Source organism: Lepisosteus platostomus, chromosome 11, assembly GCF_059453375.1.
Source record: "Lepisosteus platostomus isolate fLepPlt1 chromosome 11, fLepPlt1.hap1, whole genome shotgun sequence".
In the NCBI taxonomy this organism is placed as follows: domain Eukaryota; kingdom Metazoa; phylum Chordata; class Actinopteri; order Semionotiformes; family Lepisosteidae; genus Lepisosteus; species Lepisosteus platostomus.
Genome location: NC_142621.1, coordinates 39,507,509 through 39,528,742, shown reverse-complemented (window position 1 = coordinate 39,528,742; position 21,234 = coordinate 39,507,509). Strand labels below are relative to the sequence as shown.

At 35.7% G+C, this 21,234-nt stretch overlaps 1 protein-coding gene and 1 long non-coding RNA gene across 3 annotated transcripts; both read right to left on the bottom strand.

The window, feature by feature from the left end:
- Positions 1 to 466: 466 nt before the first annotated feature.
- LOC148652646 (uncharacterized) lies at positions 467 to 9,708 on the bottom strand. Of its 2 annotated transcripts, XR_015925387.1 has the most exons (3): positions 4,269 to 4,802; positions 2,191 to 3,569; positions 467 to 2,108 (listed from the first exon to the last, which is right to left on the bottom strand). It is a non-coding gene; the product is annotated as an uncharacterized LOC148652646 (long non-coding RNA). The 2 variants fall into 2 exon arrangements; XR_015925386.1 differs by having other exon boundaries at positions 1,588 to 3,569; positions 4,269 to 9,708.
- Positions 9,709 to 14,847: 5,139 nt separating this feature from the next.
- Positions 14,848 to 20,308, bottom strand: pirt (phosphoinositide interacting regulator of transient receptor potential channels). Its single transcript, XM_088599626.1, has 2 exons — positions 20,019 to 20,308; positions 14,848 to 17,578 (listed from the first exon to the last, which is right to left on the bottom strand). Exon 2 carries the CDS (start codon positions 17,540 to 17,542, stop codon positions 17,144 to 17,146), a length of 399 nt encoding a protein of 132 aa, XP_088455752.1. The 5' UTR covers positions 17,543 to 17,578; positions 20,019 to 20,308; the 3' UTR covers positions 14,848 to 17,143.
- Positions 20,309 to 21,234: the final 926 nt, after the last annotated feature.

The window sequence follows — 21,234 nt, the reverse complement described above, 5'->3', positions numbered from 1 at the left end:
TATATACTGTAGTTTGTCAGCTGTGTCTTTGCTATTGCTGTGTCTCGTTGTCTTGCTGAATGTGAGATTACAATTTGCATTAGAGTGAAACTACATCTTCAGAGCAAAGAGCTATTCTAAAACATAGGAAGACAAAGTGACAGAAAGAAGAAGACAGGTTCTGAATGGACAAGTAGAACTTTGTCTCCCCATGTTTGTTGCCAGCCCCACAAAGAGGTTTTCTATTCTATTACATTAATATATAGTACTAATGGGCTACTCTGAGGTGATAGAAGGTATGTACTGTATTTTAGACTGTGACTTTGACGTTAACCGGAAAATTAAATCCGTGTGGCAGACAAAGCTTTATACTGTATCCCAGAATCCAGTTAATGAAAGAGGTCTATATTTGGGCTCCCACTTCCATGATTACTGCCCAACTACATAATGACACTCAGACATTTAAAAAAAACAACTGAGAACATAATGGAGCTCAAAATGGAGCATATTTATATGAGATGTCAATGAGCACTAGATTTTTACTTGTTAAAAGTCTGTATTAAGTCCCAGTTTTAATTCAGTTTAAACTACAATTTAATACTGTTTTTCAAGCAAAAATCATTTCACAAGTCTAAATCAAACTTTAGGCAATCAATAGTCTTTTGACACAACAGTTAACAGGACTGGAGGAATATTAGGAGGCAATAAACTCAAATCTTATATACTGCATACTGTATATGGAATATAAATGTAGTTTATATATATAAATAAAAAAGAAAACCGTAAGACCACAATTTACCTGTTTAACTGTAGTATCCTTCAAAAGCCTAACACTCTCCCATTGAAAATAATAAAAAATAGAACACACAAATAAAAACTAAACAATGGTACTCTAGTTAAGATTTAATGCACTGAATTTACTTCAAAATGGCAAATGGTTTCCTACTACAGGCCAAAGACATGCTGGTGGTTGGCTACTGGGAAAATTGCCCCCCATGTGAGAGTGTATGTGTGCCCTGCAATGGATTAGCGCCCCATCCAGTGTGTACCCTCCCTTGCACCTTCAGACAATTATTCTTTCATAAATAACTCAGAGAAAGGTAAATGCCCTCTAAAAACTAATTCCATAGACATTGAGAATTAGATCAGGTGAACAGCTTGTCTCTAGGAATTGGCTAATAATGAAAGTAGAAACTTCATCTTGTCACAGCCTTTTCCAATAAGACTGGAGAACTATACAGATCTGATAGAGCCACTGAAATCCCTGTACTCAGTCATTCGTTGTTTCTCAGCCTGCAGCTGCACAGTAAGTCTGGAGATGCACCATTTACTCTCACGCCTAAGGCAAGCGGCCTTCACAGAGCACAGCTGATCCATATACCAATGGAAGTGTAGGAGATTTTTCTGCTTTTATAGTGTTGAGAAACACTAGTGATTACAATGACTAAAAGACAGGAACATTAATATTATTAAAGCTAAAATTCAAGTTATACGTATGTATCAAACTGCCACCTGTGGTCTGAAGAGCACAGTTTTCAACTAAAGTAAAATCCTCAACTCAATTGAGAGTAAAGGAATATACAAGGGAAGGAATAATGCATTATATAATTTTCTTAAGACAATTAATAAGAGTTTGATTGCAAACTTGTATATTACTGTATATAAACTAGTGTATCACTGTTATGCTTTAACACAGTGTTCTTTTCTTTTCAAGCAGAAAACTTCCAAAAAAACTGAACACTCACAGAAACTAAGAAATTACATTAATGCATAAGATTTAACCTACTTCTGAGAGGCTGAAATTATTGTAATTCTTAGGCTAACCCCATTGTTGTTGACGTATTTGGAATAAGCATAGAGGGATGGCCAAAATTCCTAACACAAAGAAAAAGCTGATTCATTATGAACAACATACTTACTCATATTGTAGTCCTTTGAATGAATTAGGATTTTTAGAGAAAAAACTTGTGCAGTAGGATTGGTAACATCAGATAATGGTGTGACAAATCCTGTTTAGCAAGTATCTGTTACTCTGGCAAAAAGTTTTCAAAACCATTGCATTTAGAGTGGAAAATTAAATATATCTTAGCAGCAAATAGAGATGGAAATGTTTAAAAATACACGTTTTACTAGGCTGCAAACAGAAATAAGATCTATCAGTTTAGATTAATCTTTATTGTATCGTTTATTTTTCTCTACAACTTGCCGTACATGTCCTTACTGATAGCAGGAAAAGAAATTATTTAAGTTTTGAAACACAAGAAAAAGGTAATACCAGAGTAATCTTATTAAATATTCTTGTTTTAGATTAGTTTTTTCCACACATATTTTTACATCTTTCTGATTGATAAATGTACCAGGGGGGGCTTTGAATAACGCAGCCATTGATTAAAATACTTTCAGAACCCATGCTGATTCATAAAATGGCAACTGCTAACACTTATTTATTTTGACTCCTAATAAATATTGAGTAGAATAACATTCAGTAGAGAATTTAATTAAAACAATGAATAAAGTTATTTGGATACATTTTAGCTTCAAAGTTAAGAATATCCTTTTTATTTTATGTTTAATTTGTACAAAAGCTCTTCCCTCTCAGCATCTGAACAGCCTCAAATTCACCACCTCTAATGTATCTCAAACTGGCAAATAAGGCGGGATTGCCTCCCAGTCTTTGACAGACTGTGAATTCTTCATTTTAAATTATCAAAAAAATAAAAATATAAATGTTTTCAAGCTCTAGATAAAGGAAGCTTCCTGTCACGGCACAAATATCCCTTTTTTCTGACAATAAATTTCAGTTAATCAACCAAAGAAACCTAATTCTCTCAGTGTAATATCCTAACAATACTTAAGAACTATTAGTAAAAATAATGTATTAACTTTTATGGTAAGCATTCTTCATTTCTTTTGAGTACTGTTGTATTAACATCGGCAGCTAACAGGAGTACTTCTAACATTCAGAGGTTCAGAAAACTAACACCATTTATTAAGAGTATTTTACAGTAAGAAAAAATATTTCAAAGTACTGTATTTTTCATGGTGTAAGATTAAGATTAAGATTAATGTGAAGCATCTTCCTCTCTAATAAATACACACATTTGTAATTCTATATTTGTAGAGACTTCTTATTTACCATTCCACTCTAATGCCTATACTGTATATATGGGGTGACAAAAGACCTAAAACAAATATTTTTTGGCACTTTTTACGTTTAAAAGAAAATGATTAGTTGTAAATAAAAAACTGTTTACATTGTGGGAATACTCACACATCGCTTGTTTGTCAGAAGACACAATCTGTGACATTTTTTCAACAGTTCTCTCCACAATTACTATAATATCAACCAAAACACACACACACACACATATTTGTGAATAACGTAAGTGGTAAAACTGTGTCACAGCTGTAACCCCCTGGTGAGGCTGTCACCAGGTCCCAGAAAGTAAAGACTGTATAAAACACAGCTGGTATGTGTCTTCAGGATCTCTGTTTTGTATTGTTGACCGTTTATTTTCCAGTACTGCATACATGTTCAAAATGAAGCAAAAAAGAATGTTCTTCATTGAAAATTAGGTGATATCAGCAACCTAAGAAAAAAACAACAACATTTTTATGTACTCAGGATTTAGTGCACGATAATTGTGTTAAATAAATTGTATAATCAATAGGTATTATATTTAAAAATGGTTATGGCTTTTTTAGCATTAACTAATCTCATATTATCTGAAGGTATTGCTGAGATTTTGTTTTTAAATGTTAGAGGAGCTTTAGTGTAATGCTTGAACTGGTGCATTTATACAACTGTACGAAGAAAAATTGAATCTCGTTTTCCATACTGACGTAAATTTGTTTTACTGGCATATGGAATTGCTGACTAAAAAGCTTAGCTTGTTCAAAATATTATGTGACTAATATAAAGTATGTGTGAACTCAAATGGGGAAAAACACAAGCTCCTATTGTAGAAACAATGTGTTTCACAATAAACATAATTCAAGTGAGGGACTTCACTAAATAAAAAAAAATGAGCAGCTATATTTATATAACCACTTAAATACCACAAAAAATAAAATTGAAGACTGGTAGTATTATAGCCCAGTCCACAGAGGTCATTGTTTTAAATATATACAGTAATTCCTTTAACTAGAAATTATTAAACATATTCATTATTGTCACAGACTTCATTGACAATGACATAATTCAACTTGATTATCATTATTAATAACGTAGATGTAAAAGTAGATGTAAAATGTAGTTTCACAAATATGATGTGCTAAACAAAACAAACCTTTTTTAAAAAGGATTTCATATTTCTGTGTCCAAAGAAGGCTTTGTGCATTTATCCAGTGAGAGCTCTTCTATTTCCATCAGTGTAGTATAATCCAGAAAGATTATACATGCAGTGTACCAGCTACACTGTTCAAGCTTCATCGGTTTATTGGCATGGCAGAAAAGTCATTTTACAGTATCCCCAACTCTTCGTGAGAGACCGTAAGATTCCCCAAGTACCAAAATATCCAGAAGACCAGGCTGAGAAAAATGATGATTGGTCCTGAAAAAACAAAACAGTCCCAAAAGCTGAATGGAGCAAAAATCCCAAGCAAAAATATAATGAGCCCGATTACATCAAACAGGACAGCCAAGAAAAAGAAAACAAAACATCGCCCAAGTTGTTTAAAGGCCTCCATGTCAAACTGGGCTTCCAGTGGTGTTGAAGGGAGAACCGAAGAAGTGCTGAAGCCAAGTGACAGACACCTGCACTTTTAAAGACACTGGCACATGCTTATCAAAGGACAGAGCAGTTCCTCATGTCTAACATACCAAACATTTTTGGAATAACACAGACAGCAACAACAAAGAAGCATGAGAAAGGAGAGCAGATCCAAAACTGTTCTCATTTACAGAACAAATTATTTATTTCACTTTATTTAACAATTGCAAGAAAGGTTGCACAGTGTACTTTCTGTAAAAATCTATTTCTAATTTCTAAAATCTAAATCTAATTTCTAGGAACATTTCTGAAAGTTGATGTTACATGGTTCAAAAAATGATGAGTTGATTTAATTGGTGTAAATTTAACTCGCATTGATTTTGCTAATTCGTCTTTTCAGAAGAAAAAAAATGAAATGACAAATATTTAAGAAAGTAAACTGGCGTGTAGCTTATTATTTAATAAGTTTCAAGTGTCTCAAAGAGAAATGGATAAGTAACCTTTTCGAAGACAAAGGCGTGGTAATTGCCTGCAATAAAAAAATGCTCAGAATGAAGTTCAAAAGTCAAGTAAGACTGGTACAATGGCACGTACAGAATAATTTGCTTCTTCTGACTACCTATTTTAACTTCTTTTTGGATCTCAGCAGAATGTAACCCCCTAGATTTAAAAGGACATTGTCATTATAAAGGTGGACATTTCGGTATGAAAGATTAAAATGTCATGACTGTATATGTGATCCTTAGCAGGACATTGATAATGGATGTATTGAGTGCATGGGCCTATGTGCTTTTCCACCTTTTCCTTACTGTACTTCTGTAGGAAATATTGTTCAATGTTTTTTGCTTATGTATTTGTCATGTTAAAAGCCCTGTAGAAATAACCTGTGGTTTACCAACAACATACAGTATATCTTACACTGTATTTGTAAGAACTCAATATTTCATGTATTGAACTAAACTTGTGAATATAATAAGCATACTTAGTCAGGAATCTGTATGTGCTAAGCATGATCTAGCACTTTCTTCAGTTAAGATAAGATCACTTTATTAGCCATAAACAATTTCTTGCATTAGCAGTTTGTCTTTTCAAATACCCCAGCTTGCTCTCCATGAGACACAGTCACACAGACAGGGAGAGAAACTTGGGGTTAGAGAGCAGGGTCAGCCATTATACAGCGCCCCTGGAGCAGTTGGGGTTAAGGGCCTTGCTCAGGGGCCGAGTGGGGTAGGATTTCTCTGTTGGCTGTGGGATTTGAACCGGCAACCTTCCAGCCACAGGCGCAGATCCTAGCCACAGAGCCACAGGTCCGCCCTTTGAAAGACATTTACAGTAAAACTGAAAAATATAATCAAAATCACTAATCATAACAAAAAGGAAAATAAAGCAGACCTCAGCACTTCGCACTCATCAGAGCTTCCTAAAACATACAAGACAAACAGGATCAGCAGTGTTCACATAATTATTTATCAACATAGCATGAACTCATTTTAGGAAATTGTTAGAACACTAAAAATTGAAGTTAATAGTGTAAACTAAAATTACTTTTTTATTAATGTGAAGAAAACTGACAAGGTAGATGTTTTATTTTCAGCTATACTGAGCTCCTGAGTATGATAACTAGACTTGCCCTTGATTATAAAGTAGATCTCGCAACAGTGATTCAGGTCTGCTGGTTGCTTGTCTGAGACATTTTTTCTGGGCTATGAATGGAATATCACAAAACTTGAAAAGCAAGCTCAGCAGCTTTGAAGATCTCAGGTTGTTACCAGTTTAATGCTGCAGAGATCTACTTCTTGATTTGCGTACACTTTCCACTACTTGAGCAGCTCTCATCCATGTTAGCTTTGGATTCGGCCAGAATATTTTGCCAAGTAATTTTATAGTACTACTTATGGACTTTATTTTTGCTGGTGAAGTGGTAACAGTGAACAGGGTTGCAGTTAGGACAGTTACGCAGTTCAAAGGTATTATTTAAAATCAGCTCCATGTTTTAAAATGTGCATACTGTCTTCATAAGTACCTACTGGTCCCAGAGTTAAACAAACTGAGTTTAAAATGGTATTAATTACTTAATATATGAGCTTTAACTTTTAGAAACTCTACAGCAGTAGTTGTTGTTCATGAGTAAATCACTCTGGCCCTTAGAAATGAGAAACTTGCATACTTACCAGCTGCCATATCCCGAGCAACTCACAGCTGGCAGCCCACTTAAGCTAAGCTAAGTGGTGTGAGCCTGGTCTGTAGCTGGGTGGGAGACCTCCTGGGAAAGCTAAGGTTGCTGCTGGAAGAGGTGTTAGTGTTACCAGTAGGGGTTCCTCACCCTGCGGTCTGTGTGGGTCCTAATGCCCCAGTACAGTGACGGGGACACTACACTTTAAAAAGGTACCATCCTTCGGATGAGACTAAAAACCGAGGTCCTGACTCTCTGTGGTCATTAAAAATCCCAGGTTGTTTCCCGAAAAGAGTAGCGGTGTTATCCCGGCGTCCAGGCCAAATTTCCCATTGGCATTTACCAATTAAAACCTCCTAACAATCCCCATTTATAACTTGGCTTTATCATTCTGTTCTCCTCCCCACTGATAGCTGATGTGTGGTTGCAGCCAGAAGAGCTGCATGTGCAAAGAGATACACACTATAAGAAAAAATAAATTACAAATTTACAAAGGAAGAGTGGATACAAGTAAAGGACTGAGTCCTCTAAAACTATTCCGGTTTTGAAAAGCAGGGGGTTGCTGCTAAGTATCTCAAACGTTCTGATTGAGAACTTTCTCTTACCATGGCAGTTAATAGCCAACAGACCTTTCTTAAATCTTTCTTCCCTTCATGCAAGACATAACATGAGCACAGGTTTCAGAACCACAGAAAAAGCCAAATAAACATCTGAGAGAAGTCTGAAGCATTGGTATGGGTCTGTATTTCCAACATCCCTTGTTTACATTAAGATGAAGCAGAGACAATTTGAACTTGAATGATGTGTGGTCTTAATTCACATGGATGAGAGCAAGGATGAAGCTCATACCACTCATGAGTGACGAACCACAGAACTGCTGCAAAGACAATATGATGGAGGAAGTGAGGTCACAATGCAAGTAGGTGGATTGGAATCATGATACACCAAGGTAAGAGGTGGATCTCAGGCCTTGGTTTCCCCAGGAGACCGTGACATTCCCATGAGGAATCGGGGCTCTCCTGTGGAGCTGAGGACTTGGGCTGCTTCCCTCTTAGACCATCCCTTTTCCCGCCAAGCAGGTACCCAATCATCCCATTAACAAATCTGTATTTATTCCCTATTACCACTCTGGAAGTGTATCAACATTGAGCTCTCAGCAGTGGATCAGCTCCATGTGCGGCAGTCTGACCACACACAGTGATCCTGACACTTCACATATGAGTCCCTGCTTCTCCTCCAGGTCCTGATGAAGACTTAGCTTCCCACACCTCAGAAGAGCTCTTCCAGGCACTCTAAGTAGCTTTTTTCAGCTGGCCTATTCAAAGCTACCTTCCCTTCTCCAGGACTCCATCTTCGCTCCCCTTGCTGCGCCTTCAGCTACCCTTGGCAAGCTCTGGCTGAGCCTCCACTTTAATGCACTGAAAACACCCCAAAACCCGTTAGCTTGGGTTCTGGCCACTATTCCTCCACAGCTGCCAGCAATAACCAGCTGCACTGCAGCCTTAAGTCTACGGATTCAGCCTATACTCCTCCGCCACTGTCTGCAGTGTCTTACTGCTTTCTGACAACTTATACAGATAAACAGAAGTGGGCACAGTTAGATTGTTCCCTCCCTTCAAACTTTTATTTAAATCTCAAGTTACAAAATCTTTGTCTTTGCTTCCATACATATACCGTTTAAAATTCCATACCAAACCACTTAGTTCTGATATACACATTCGATGTAGTGCATGAAGAAGCTTTCTAGTCGCATTAAACCAACTTCAAGGATGATTTAAATTGAGAAAAAAAATCACATATGCCTCACAAAGTTTACATTAAATTATTCAATTGTCTGAAAGAAATTGCTGTAATCATAATATTCAAGCTAGCTAATTTTCAAGTTTGCCATGGTATACTTACAACTCAACCAAATGAATGACAAATTGTTTGAGTTGCACTACAATGGACAGAAAACAGACTCTTAGGTCTCTTCATTATCTGAGAGCAAAGAAGCAAGAAAATGGGATAATATAGAATTTAATTCTGGCCTCACTTTTCTTACTAATGCAACATTTGAAAAACCTTAATGTGGTTGAATTACACACCTTGGGATTATTAAAAACTCCCATTTATATTATTACATCACTCTAGCAATCAACAAAAACCCAAAACAGGAATCAAACCTGATCCATTATCAAACCATGTGACAGTCATTATCACTAGCCCATTATGGTTAAAAGTGAGCCAGAATCCATCCATTGCTGTAAAATGTTTACATTTGTTGACAAAATGACATTATTCATGTTTCTTTAATGTTTCAACCTGCTAATACAAACACAAGCATATTGTGAATTAGTTTCCCAGTACATTATAAATGGCTAATATTTAATCCCTTCATCATGAACACAGAAAGAAAATGCAGTTAGTGTTTGTAATTGGGATTTGGTCAAATGGAGCTAGAAACCCAAGTTAAAGTACAAACCATTTGTGCTAGATTAAAAACACAGATTTTCTTTGGAAAACTTTATTTCATAAATCTATTTCTGAATACAGAGATGACATAAGAAAATAAAAATAAAATATAGTTTGTTAAATCGCTATTTACAAGCAAACAATACCAAAGACTATAATTTACTGTATGTTATTCTATCCCTTTAGACTTCTTCCATAATCAATAGGTTTTCTTCCCTGAGCTTTGTGTGAAATGGCTTTTCAGTCATTTGAACAGGTGCATCCTGGCTGTTTTTAGGTCTTCGGTCAAACTGATCATAGGATCCAAGCCTTTTATTCACAAAACAGTCCTGTGCTTTCTTTGAAACCCCAGGTCAAAGAAGAGCATCAATGAGACCAAGCAGTCTGAAGACACCTATAATGCAAAGAAGGAAAATACATCATTGGCCTAACATATTCCCTCCTAAATGAATAATATTTTGACATACACAACACTGATTCATTTCAGGATAGAGTATATGAAGATCCCAATCCAATAAATAATGTTCGTCTTTAATATAATGCAAATCAGAGCTCAGGGGGGAAGGGTAGTTTTGGAAAACATGCTTTGACTCCTGTTTTTTTTTTTAAAACAACCCACATGTAAAGACCCACAGAAACCCCATGACTATTATCCCACTTAATTTGAACAACTAATTGTAGATTTTACTTCATTGTTTCCATCATGCATATGTTTAATGTATCCATCCCACTGCTTAACAATTTGTTTTTTCTAAATAGTGAAGACTTAAGCTTCAAACTTGTTTTTCTCATCTTACACATGAATGTTTCTTATTTGTTAATGGGTTCATGTTGTTTTGCATGTTTTTTACCTGCCTGCAAAGCAAATTTCCCATCGGGTACATTAAAGGAAGTAAATAGTCAGTGACGTTATCAGCCTTTGAAGGAGATATTCTATGGAACCAATTCACCTGCAGTGCCAGGAAGACAAATAGGTGTGGCACCTGCAAATAGCAAACAAGGAAACGAGGCCGAAATGTCCACTTCAGAGAAATGAAAGCAAGAAATTGAATCCAGCCACTTTTTCTTAACCTTCCAGCCAGATGTCAAAAGATCAGCTTTGTTAAACTTATTAACACATGAACATCTAAAATGCAACACCATGGGAAGAGCCTTCCTAATTGCCAACTGCTTTAGAGTGCAGCTGAAAAGAAATAACTCAAGACTTAAATTATTAAAGCTGCAGATTTTCACAGGCAAAGCTAATATGACACCTTGTTGAAGAAAGTTTACATAAATACCTACCCATAGGATTCAAGCATCCCAACACTTTCCTAATTAACTCCGTGGGATCTTTTAAAAATGGCTTAATCGGATTCTTGTATCGTGAGGCAAATAGCACACAAACTAGCAAGTGCTCAACTCACTGTTTACCTATGTCCCTACGTAAACCCATAATAAACAAATACTAAAAGAAATGGTAACTATGCACTTTCAGGTCTGATTTCAGGTATTCTTTGCAAATATTTATGTAAAACAGCAATGGGTAGGCCAGTTTACTTATTACAGGGGTAGTAAAAGAGCCGTAAATATAAACAGAAGTACTACAATAAATTGATGGGGTTAAACGGGGACAAATCCTTTAATGTTAAAACTCTCAAATAACTTCACACCAGTGTGGTTTATTAACAAATTGCCTGAATATAAAAAAATACTTTTGGAGTCATTAATAATGTCCAATAACTGTGTAATAGACATTACCATGTTCAGTAGAATAAAACTGTTTTTTTCCTCGAAAGCGTTGTTTTCTCTCTATTATTCTTATTAATAATAGTACTAATAAACACCAGATTTGCACCTACAGAATTAGGTAAAGTACACCACTACGGTTCCATACAAGTTATAATGGACATTACTCCTGTACTTATTAAATCAAAAAGTGGTGGATAAGCAGATGCAAGTTAGATCTATTATGTTTGATAGCTTGTTGCGTTTCATATCTGTCTCTCTCAAACATGAACGAATAAATAGTTTAAATAATGGCATATGAAAAACCAATAAAACATCTAATGGCTGTTTAAATAAGGCCTTGGCAGACTCAAGTGAGTACAATTTTGTATGTAGTGCTGGCATGTCCTTATCACCCAATATGTCCCCCTGACACATTTGGTACATTTGCAAGCACAATGGCTTTCTTTTTTAGGGCCAAGTGAAATATTTAATGAGAAAGCCCTCTCACTCTTGCACCAACAGCCCCAACAGGTGCCCTGCATTATGCATTAACCACAAATGCTGGTCCTGTTTTGACGAGGTAATGTATGTACCCCAAAGACCAATTAGAATTAGAAAGCAACAGTATGAATGTGATGGCAATTTAAATATTAAAGTGAGACAGGTTACATTATTTTTAAATTGTTCGTTTTTTTACTTCACGTTTGAAATACCTACAGGGTTACTTTTAAACCCTGCCAATGTTCTGAAGTGCTGAACCATTTCTACTACCCACCATTAATTAACTGAAAGGTGCCTGTTTTCCCACATAAAAAAAAGAAGGAATGCAAGTATTACACTCACGGTACAGGCCGTTGGTACAGCGTTTATTTGGAAAGTACCTATTTCTATACTATATCACATCTTAAAATATACGATGCACTATACGGAATAAGCAGGGGGAACATGTGACCAGTTCACAAAAGGAAGATAACGTAATTGGAGTATATATTTAAAGTTTGACTATTCACAATTTCATAATGTAAACACCCCAAACAGGTTTGGCGAGTTAGTCTGAATGTATTGTTACAGGTGAAAGCTCACGTGAAAAACGGGACGCGCTAGTTCCCCAGTGGTTTTGCGCAAAGCTAAATGACCACCATGAATTCTCTATTGAAAAATACCCTTTAAGCAGCCTCCCTAATCCCTGCCTTAATGTAACTTTAAATATTAACAACGTTTTCCATAGAAACAAGTGGCTATGTTAACACAGCTGAGTAAAGGGTTGTAAAAAACTTTAAAACTTACTTCATTCTGCGTCAAAGAAGCATCTCCACTTTCCCTTCTGCTATGTTCTGCAAGAGCGCTTCCGACTTTTTCAAAATGTCCAGTTCCACTGTTTTTTCTTCGCTCAGGATAATGTCTGAAGTTTTATCTAAGCCTCTGTTGTCATATCCACTGCCATCGGAGTTCTCCCACGTAATTTTTGAAGGTGAATAAGCATGAAGCGATCCGTTCCCCACGTCCTTCACTCCGATGCACTTCTTCTCTCCGGCTTCCAAAGTCTTCAGACCGCCTTGGGAAAGTCTTTCGGAGAACTTTCTCGCCCACTGTGCGAAACTGTTCTTTTTACTCGGAATACTCTTCTCTAGTTCCTCTATCGAAACCTCTATGTTTCCAGTGTACCACAAAATCCACCAGATTAGACTAAGAAAAATTACGATTGCACCAGTATAAATGAGAAAGTCTCCGAAAAACATACCACGAAGCTGCACATTGGCGAAAATTCCGATTAATAAAAGGGTAATGCCGATAACATCAAAAACAATACCGAGAATAAATAACGGAATACACTTCCCAATACATCTCGGAGCCATTCTGTCAAGTAAAGAATTTGAGATAACGGCTGAAAAGAGGAGTTTGCCTTGTTCAGTGCATTCTTTTACGTTTACCTGGAGATCATACCTGTCCCAAGAACCACCTTCCAATGACGTCAATGTAAATTACAATATTAAACAGCCTATCCCTGGACACTTGCTTCAGGTAATAACGTCAAAACACCTGTATTTCCTTCTGAATAAGAAAGTAGAAGTAAGGTGGATAATACCCAGTTTTCTGATCACAGTCTGTTGGTACAAACTCCTGTATGAAATTAGATTGTGCATATTACGTTACAGTTTTTGAGTGTAATGATTGTTCATTTGTAAAACGTGGAACAATTTTGTTGCAAGGTATAATACTATTAATATTAATAATAATAATACATTATTTTACACAGTATATATGCATACAGACAAATCTCTATATATTTCTTAAATGTCTTTTAGTGCTAGAGCTTTTACAATACATAGTGTGACTTAATGAATTGCCCTTGTTGCCGTTTATTTCTTGTGATTCACTTGGTGTGTGCCGAAAGCTGTTAGGATATATTTTCAGTATTCTCTCTCTGGAGGATGGCATTTCCAAGCAATATCTGAGATGTTCAAGTCTGACCACTTGTTCATATAATTTGTTTCCTGTGTCCATTCTTTTTATCCACCAATATTCTGATAAACCTTCACAGTTTTAATAAATTCAACAAACCGCTTTGGTATACATTTCACTATACATAGTTGTATTCATGATTTTAAACTCCTTAGTAAAGGACATTGGAGATCAAATAAAATAGGACACCAGCCATACTTGTTGTCTGGCCGTTTTTAGTCCTTTTCAATTATCTATGTCCCCTTTATTTTCTCATGTCCTTTTTTTTTCTTTCAGGCAACATAACCTTTTCACTAAATGTACTCTAAACATATTCTGAATGTGAGTAATATCAAATTGTTAAACTTTTTAAAAGAGTTCAAATTCAAATGGCTTGTTTTGATTTTAGGTGGCCTAAAAAGCTACAGTTTTGTTTAAAAGAAGCTGACAGAATGTGGAACACCAAGGCATGGTCAACCAGAATAGTAGCAGAACATTAGTGTGGCCAGGACATAGCATTAAAAAGCCATAGCTGTTTAGTTAGTGAGAAACCCAGAGTGCTAGTGAAGAGCCTAGTGCCACTCAAACATGGAGAGAACTTTCTATCTCCACACAGAGACTGCGGAGGTCCCAACCCCAGAACTGTGAAGCAGCAGTGTTCACTGCCATGCTCCCTTGCTATCCAGGCCACAAATGAAGGTTCATTCAGCCGATCGAGCTCCAATGGCTTGATTTCTCTTCAGTCCCATAGCAAGTATTGGTCATATTGGGAATTAACATGGTGGTGGACAATTTGGAGTAGTCAATCCAATTTAACTTGTATGTTATTGGGATATGGTAGAAAACTGGAGCACCTGGTGAAAACCCACTCATTTTTCTTTCATCAGAGAACTCCTTTCCCATTGCAGAGTCACACATGTTGTGAAGAAGACAAAAACGATAGGATGCAATTTGATTCCATTTGATGTCCTAGGACACTGCAGCTTCATATTATAATTTCCTTCACAAAACATACCTAATCTAGTTATTTCTTATTTAAATAAATTGACCATAACAATCAATGGTTGCTCCATCTTTTACACAATGTGTTTATTTGCATCACATTTTGACACATACCATATGTTGTTAGAATTACCAAGTAATTGTAAATGCCATGTTAAAAAAATCACCCCAAATGATTTAATGTATGAAACAGACAAACAAGGTAGGAGTTGTGTGTAATTGCAAAAATAAAAGTCAGAAATGTCTATTAATTTTCATGATGATTATATTGAATAAAAGCTCTCAGCACTGGTTTGTAAACACCAATTTAGATAAACATGGAATGAACAAGGTAATCTATTTTTTCATTTCACCTTCTCTATCAATGGTACAAACCTGATGTTTTAATTTTAATCTTTTGTAAATGCTTACAAAGTTGATTTGTATATTGATTCATGCCCATTTGGTTCAAGTTGATTCATGCCCATTTGGAATGTAATCTGTCACTGTAAAACGTAAACATTAAGAATCAAAGGACCATTTAGAAGATCAAACGAGGATTTCCAGTACAGGCTTTGTAGTGTCTATTTCTACATTGCTTGGAATTAAATCTGTCCTACAGTTTTGTCCCAAAACACCCATGATAGAACTCATAGTGATATTTTTCTTCTGGAGCACATCTTAGAAATTTCTGGAAAATCAACTAATCCCCACTTACTGTAATATAAAATTCCACACTATGTCACATTGATCAAAAAATGTAGACTCATTCAAAAATATTCATCATTATAAATCTTCATTGGTGTTATGGAACATGACCAAACAATTCAGATAATGTCCATTTGTAATTCCAGATAGAATGTGGATAATATTATACATACTTTCAACTGGAGAGCTGTGCCAGCTTGAGTTGGCTGCAAATGAACAAGTAAAGGTTTTATTTCAAACTAAAAAAGAGAATGTTTCAGCTGTTGAGCCTTCTTCAGGTGTGAGCTTGGTTTCAGGTGTGAAAGCATTGAATGAAACTTTCCTTGTTCTTTAGACACACTCTGACTCATTGTAGTGAAAAGTGATTAGAGTAACAGTTTTCTGAAAAGTATGCATAGTACAACTACTGTGTTTTTTCTCAGTTCTTTATAATACTCCATGCCTTATTCTTAGATACTGTAACAGCAAAATCTTTGAATGGAGCATTTGGACATTTTGCACTTTATTAATAGGCTGATATGTGAGGGTAGGGGAATAACTAATCCTTCACAAAAGAAGGATTACGGAAATGTGCTCAGAGGACAGGAACGTTTTTTTTTTTGTGATTCTCCTTCTCATATCAACTGGAGTCCAGCACAAACTGCATTAAAAGCAATCCATGAGCTATTTCTGCAGGAGCCTGATTTGATTCAGTTGGTTGAAACTTGAGAATTAGGCCGGTAACAACAGGCATACTTCTATAACTCTACTTTTCACAGAGCAGTACAGTTATAATTCAGGAACAGGAAGTATATTACACTCATGGAAAGATTAGATAACAAAAGACTGATGTATTTCAATGAAATAACACAATCTGCTGAATCATCGTAAAGTGGAAAACATACAAAACACCTTGCCAAATAGAGGTTTAATACATTAAACCTACAGATTTTAATTTACAAATTAGAATTTAAACTTCAGATATTTGTGTAGTTCCAAAGAGGCAATACCTTTTGAACTAATATAATGTCTTGAAAACTAAACTTAAAGTTTCCTTTCCAACCATGTGGATTTAGGGTAATACACAGAGACACTCAATTAAAATAACGTGAGATAAAGGTACAAAAACAATCTTGTGCAGTTATTTCCATCTTACATCCTTAGTATTTCTGCCCAGTTTCATTTTAGAAACAAAATACATTTTTAATGTTTTCTGTCCTAATCTACGATGTCACTGATTTGTAACATTAAGAAAGAATCTTAAGCAGCACAGAGAAAGTTGAGCAGCAGTGTACTGTTTTTAAATAATGATTTTAAAAATGCCATTGATATCAAACTTTGGTTTCACCTTTTGTGATAAGGAAAAAGAAGTCAAGGTGGAGATGCAACATTTGGATGACAAGTAAATGCTGAGCATACAACATCATATCCCTGTGAAGCCATTGTCAGTCGCATTTCATTTAATCCTTTGTTCTGTCAACCAAGTGCTTACGTCTCGATATCTTCATAGCTGTGTTCTTCCTGTGAATGTACTACATACTGACATTTCAATCTGTACACAAGTCTTTTGAACACTGCAATTGCAGCTTTGAAATTCTGGATTAACGCACCACCATTTGCAGTAGATTTGTCCTCCAGAAAAGTACCAGTACTTGAGACTGCAATGAGTTCTTTAAAGAATACTGTAGTATTTTAAAAGACAAGCTCATCAGTATGGTTCTTATTTATGCAGTTGCTATTTTCAGCTTTCTATGTTGTGGGAAGGTGGAGGGTTAGTTTTAAAGGTAATGGATTCATAACTATTTTAGGTCCTAAATATTATAAGCATAACTCTTTTTTGTAGCTCTTGGAATGGAATGGGTTTGTTGTCTGTAGCTTCTTATTTCATGAACTCAGCTTTCAAGAGATTGCCTAATCCTTCTTCCCAGATTTGAGAAATCTCCATTCGAATATCTATGGAACAATACCTTCCACTCCCAAATGCAAGGTAAGCATAACAGACATCTCATAAGTGGAAGAATGGAGGTTTATAATAACTGAAAAGCCTTTTTACTGATGATTGTTTTCTCTTCTCCCTAATAATGGGAACCCACACCAGTCCAAAAACCAGAATCATAAGCCCAATGGACAGGAAAGCTGGTCCGAGGAATTCTGTGGCATTTCTGTATTTGTCTGCAAAATACATGGAACTCAGGATAATTCCAGATAATAAAATGGCCCCGCCTGCAGACATAACGATGATGGGTTTTTGATAGGTTTCCCAGGCACTGCGGGACTCATTGGTCCAGAGGGATTCACTCCTTGACAGGCTGAATATTGTGCTCTCTGTCTGGAAGGTCAGCAAATCATTAGATTCTGAACGGGACCTCTGCCCCAAGGCAACACTTTCTGTGCTCATCTCCATAGCCTGGCTTCCCTTTTCACAATGCAGATAATTCTCCTGCAACAACAATACAGCAGTCAGCCAGATTAACAACATTCTGCAGTTAAACATGGTGATATGTAAGAGGAGGCTTTCTTCCATGATAAGGCTGATTCATGTCCTGGCTTGGCCAAGTTGTTAGTTTACAATAATAAACAACAGATGCTACGATAGATCAAATTAGAAGGTATAATTGATCACTGATAGTCAGTGACTTTGATAGTCACTGTGTATTGTTATCTATTAAATAGATTAAATTGTTCTGGGAAGTTTTTCAGATTTTTCACATTATAAGTGTGCAATCATTTTGTTTGTATATACATTACTGTATATTCACTGGCCACTAGCTCTGACAGCTGGCATTAGCCACAGTGCTTCTGAATAAAATATAAAAGCACATTTTAGAAAAAGATAACCCTTTTTACACAGGTCACACCAGAGATATCACACAGACGTACAGTAATAGTGGTGGGAAAGAATAAATATTTGAACAGCCCATGAAATATTAAAATATTTCTCTACAGCACTCTACATTTACTGCAAATGGTTCTTTATAGCTAAAACTGAAAGATTTAATAATGAATTTAATCTTAAAGATGTAGACGTGATGTAGACATTTTCTCTGAATGATTGCATATTTCAGTTATGTTTTATAAGGAATGTGCAGCATATATCATGCAATATTTTCAGGAACTGATTGACTATATGCTGCAAAGACTATTATTATTCCAATCAGATAACAAAGTGACAAGCAGTGATGCAGGAGAGAAGGAAAATGTTGACTAATGAAAGCTGGTCCAAAGGCATTGTGCTGTGCTTAATGACATAGAGGACCTACAGTATACTCCTCCCACTCGGGTGTAAGTAGTTGCACTTATTAGAGGAGCTGATCTTCACATCCTAGTCCAGACCATGCCCAGAGTGACTTACTATCTGTTTTGGGAATTCATTGATTTGCTTTTGTGGTACAAAGATGATAAAAGCCTGAGGTCTTCCTACAGACCTGGCTGGGGAGGCCAATTAAAATGTTTTTTTTCTTCTAGGAAAAATAACTTATTTTGTGGCAGGAACAAAAAGTACATTTTTCCATGAACATATAAATGCACTCTTATATTATTGGTGACCTGTAACTGCTAAATACTTAGAAGGAACAGGCTCTATGTCTTAAACCTTTCTCAAGTGATATTTATTAGGGTACTGTATGTTTATTTCTTTTTGTAGTAGTAAAATATTTTAGAGCTCCACCCTATGCATGGATACTGTTTACAATAGAAATTATAGTTCTTGCTTAGTTTTTTTTCCTTAACTTAAACATTTAGACAAAATAATAATTAATATATAAACATCTTTATAACGTGTTTTAGCGTAAAAATCGAAAGTTTAAAGGCAATATAGTATCAATGAACAATAAGAACCCATTTGCTTCTTACATTCTACATTCCTATCTCATGCAGATTTGTTTATTTATTTTTCTTTGTGTATGAGGGACTTTGACTCAATTCATTAAGTTAATCCATCCACTCATACCTGTGTATTGTAACCAAGCCCATAAAAATAACCTCCATCCCAACAATATAATCCTGAAAAAAATTAGTCCTGTTGTTTTGTTGCTGCATCAATTGAAATACAGAAAATTGAGAAAACATCCTTTATTTTTGTGTCCTTCAACTTAGAGCTGTTATTTTAAGTATTTATAATTTAGTTTCTATATAAAACATGCAATATTTGAAACTGGAAAGGTCTTATGTTTTGCATAATAGAAAGAATAAATATCAAAATATTTTGAAAGAAGCAATCTTTAAATCACTACATATGTTAATTGAAACAAAATCTACTGTCTTTTAAATGAGGGTTTGGATTGTATATCAACTCACACTACTACTGTATCTAAGAAGCATTGGTTGCTAGAAATCTATCAGAACAGAATAAAAAGTGTTGTTTTGTTTCTGATATTAATCCTTTGTAGGGTGTACACAACATGGGCCTGACATTTTTTCTAATGTTATGCATGAGCTTTAAGCAGGAGAAAAAGGGAACTAAATCTGTGATCAGCAGTTCTAGAATTTAGGTTTTAAGACCACGCCTTGTGAAGGATGATATTACTTAACAAAAGAGAGTATGCAAGAAGACTATATGTTATTGATAAAGCCTTTGTAACTCTGGAGACCAGGATCACCTTATTTAAGAAATTATCAAAAATTATTTAAGACATTATCGCCGAATTTGACTGTTTTCAGTTTTGAGGCATTTACATATTTCCAACAAATTAGATTAAAGTATCCATACCGCAATTAAAAAGTTTTTTTTAACAAATGGTACCAGGATATGTGCGTAGATTAACAAATGAATAGTAAGAACAATAACATGAGTTTTCTACAGTCATTCCCGAAATAAAGAATTCTACACTACATGAATTCATTTGATCCTATAACTGGATTATATAATATCTGACACTTACATGTATTGTTTTGTTGAAACTTCCTGTGCTTGTGTTCCAGAACTGTTGCAGTTATTCCTTCATCTGTCAGATAATAAGTTCCTTGTTCTGCCTTGAGAGAATCCCATGTGCTGCCTTAGGGAAACAATCACATTTCATGGTCTGTAGAATAACAGTGCCCCTGCTATTTTACACACTTCCTCCCTAAAGCCTCTTGCCTCTTCAGCTAATGATCAAGTCAGTGTCAAGCATTTGCAAACTCAAATGGGCTTCTCAAGTCATTTGTCAATAGCAATAACACCCCTCTTCAGTCCGTGTCTCCTCCTCCCAGCATCCATTTGGTTGTTGTGCTGCAGATTATATGACCATCTTGAAAGATGCAGCTGGAGTGCTCCTCAGTCCCTGAACACATTCACTGGTTACTGTAAACTCTCCCACCTGTTTAGGACTACTTATCACATCTGAAGGTGAACCCTTTAGTCCTGGTGTGATGGTAAAAGAGTTAAAGCTTGGTAAAGCATAGGAAAGAGCAGTGAGTCATATGAAACCATGGCAAAGCAAAGTAAATTATAAAAGCACATAAAATCTACAAATCTACCATGGCAGACTTCCATAGGATTTTATTCAGTTTCTCCAAAGACTGCAAAGTGAGCTGTATATTTTTTTATTTAACTCTCCTGATTATTACATGCATGCAATTTACCTGTCAATATCCATCTTTATTGAAGGCTGGTCGTATTCAAAGAGGTAATAAAGTGTAATGTTCATAATTGAAAAGTCACACAGTAGCACAAGGTATGGACCAGCAAAATACAAAAGGTTATACAGTAAAAAGAACAATATATAACAGTCACAGTAAATACAGAAATCAATAATAAAATCTACTATATAAGGGAGTCTGGACACACATACATTAACATACCACATATGTATGCAAAAATATTGTATGTACTCTATATTCAGTACAAGAAACAAATTTCAGGTTTACATTAAAAAAACCTGTGTGTGTACGTTTCCTGTGAGTATTTAAGCACCCAGGTGTTTTCAAGAGCAAGCAAGCTGCTGTAAATTAGGGGGACGAAAATATTAGCTTTGGAGGTTTCACAATGATTGATAACAGAACCACCAGAATTATAATCCCGCTTTGCATATACAAAGTTGAAGTGATCAGCTATGAAAAGCTGTTTTACCCTCTATTACCTTGACATTGTTTCTTTGACCATTGAAACTGGAATGT

Bases quoted from the DNA above. Each gene is read 5' to 3' on its own strand.
- pirt (XM_088599626.1), bottom strand. From the start codon at position 17,542: ATGGAGATGAGCACAGAAAGTGTTGCCTTGGGGCAGAGGTCCCGTTCA.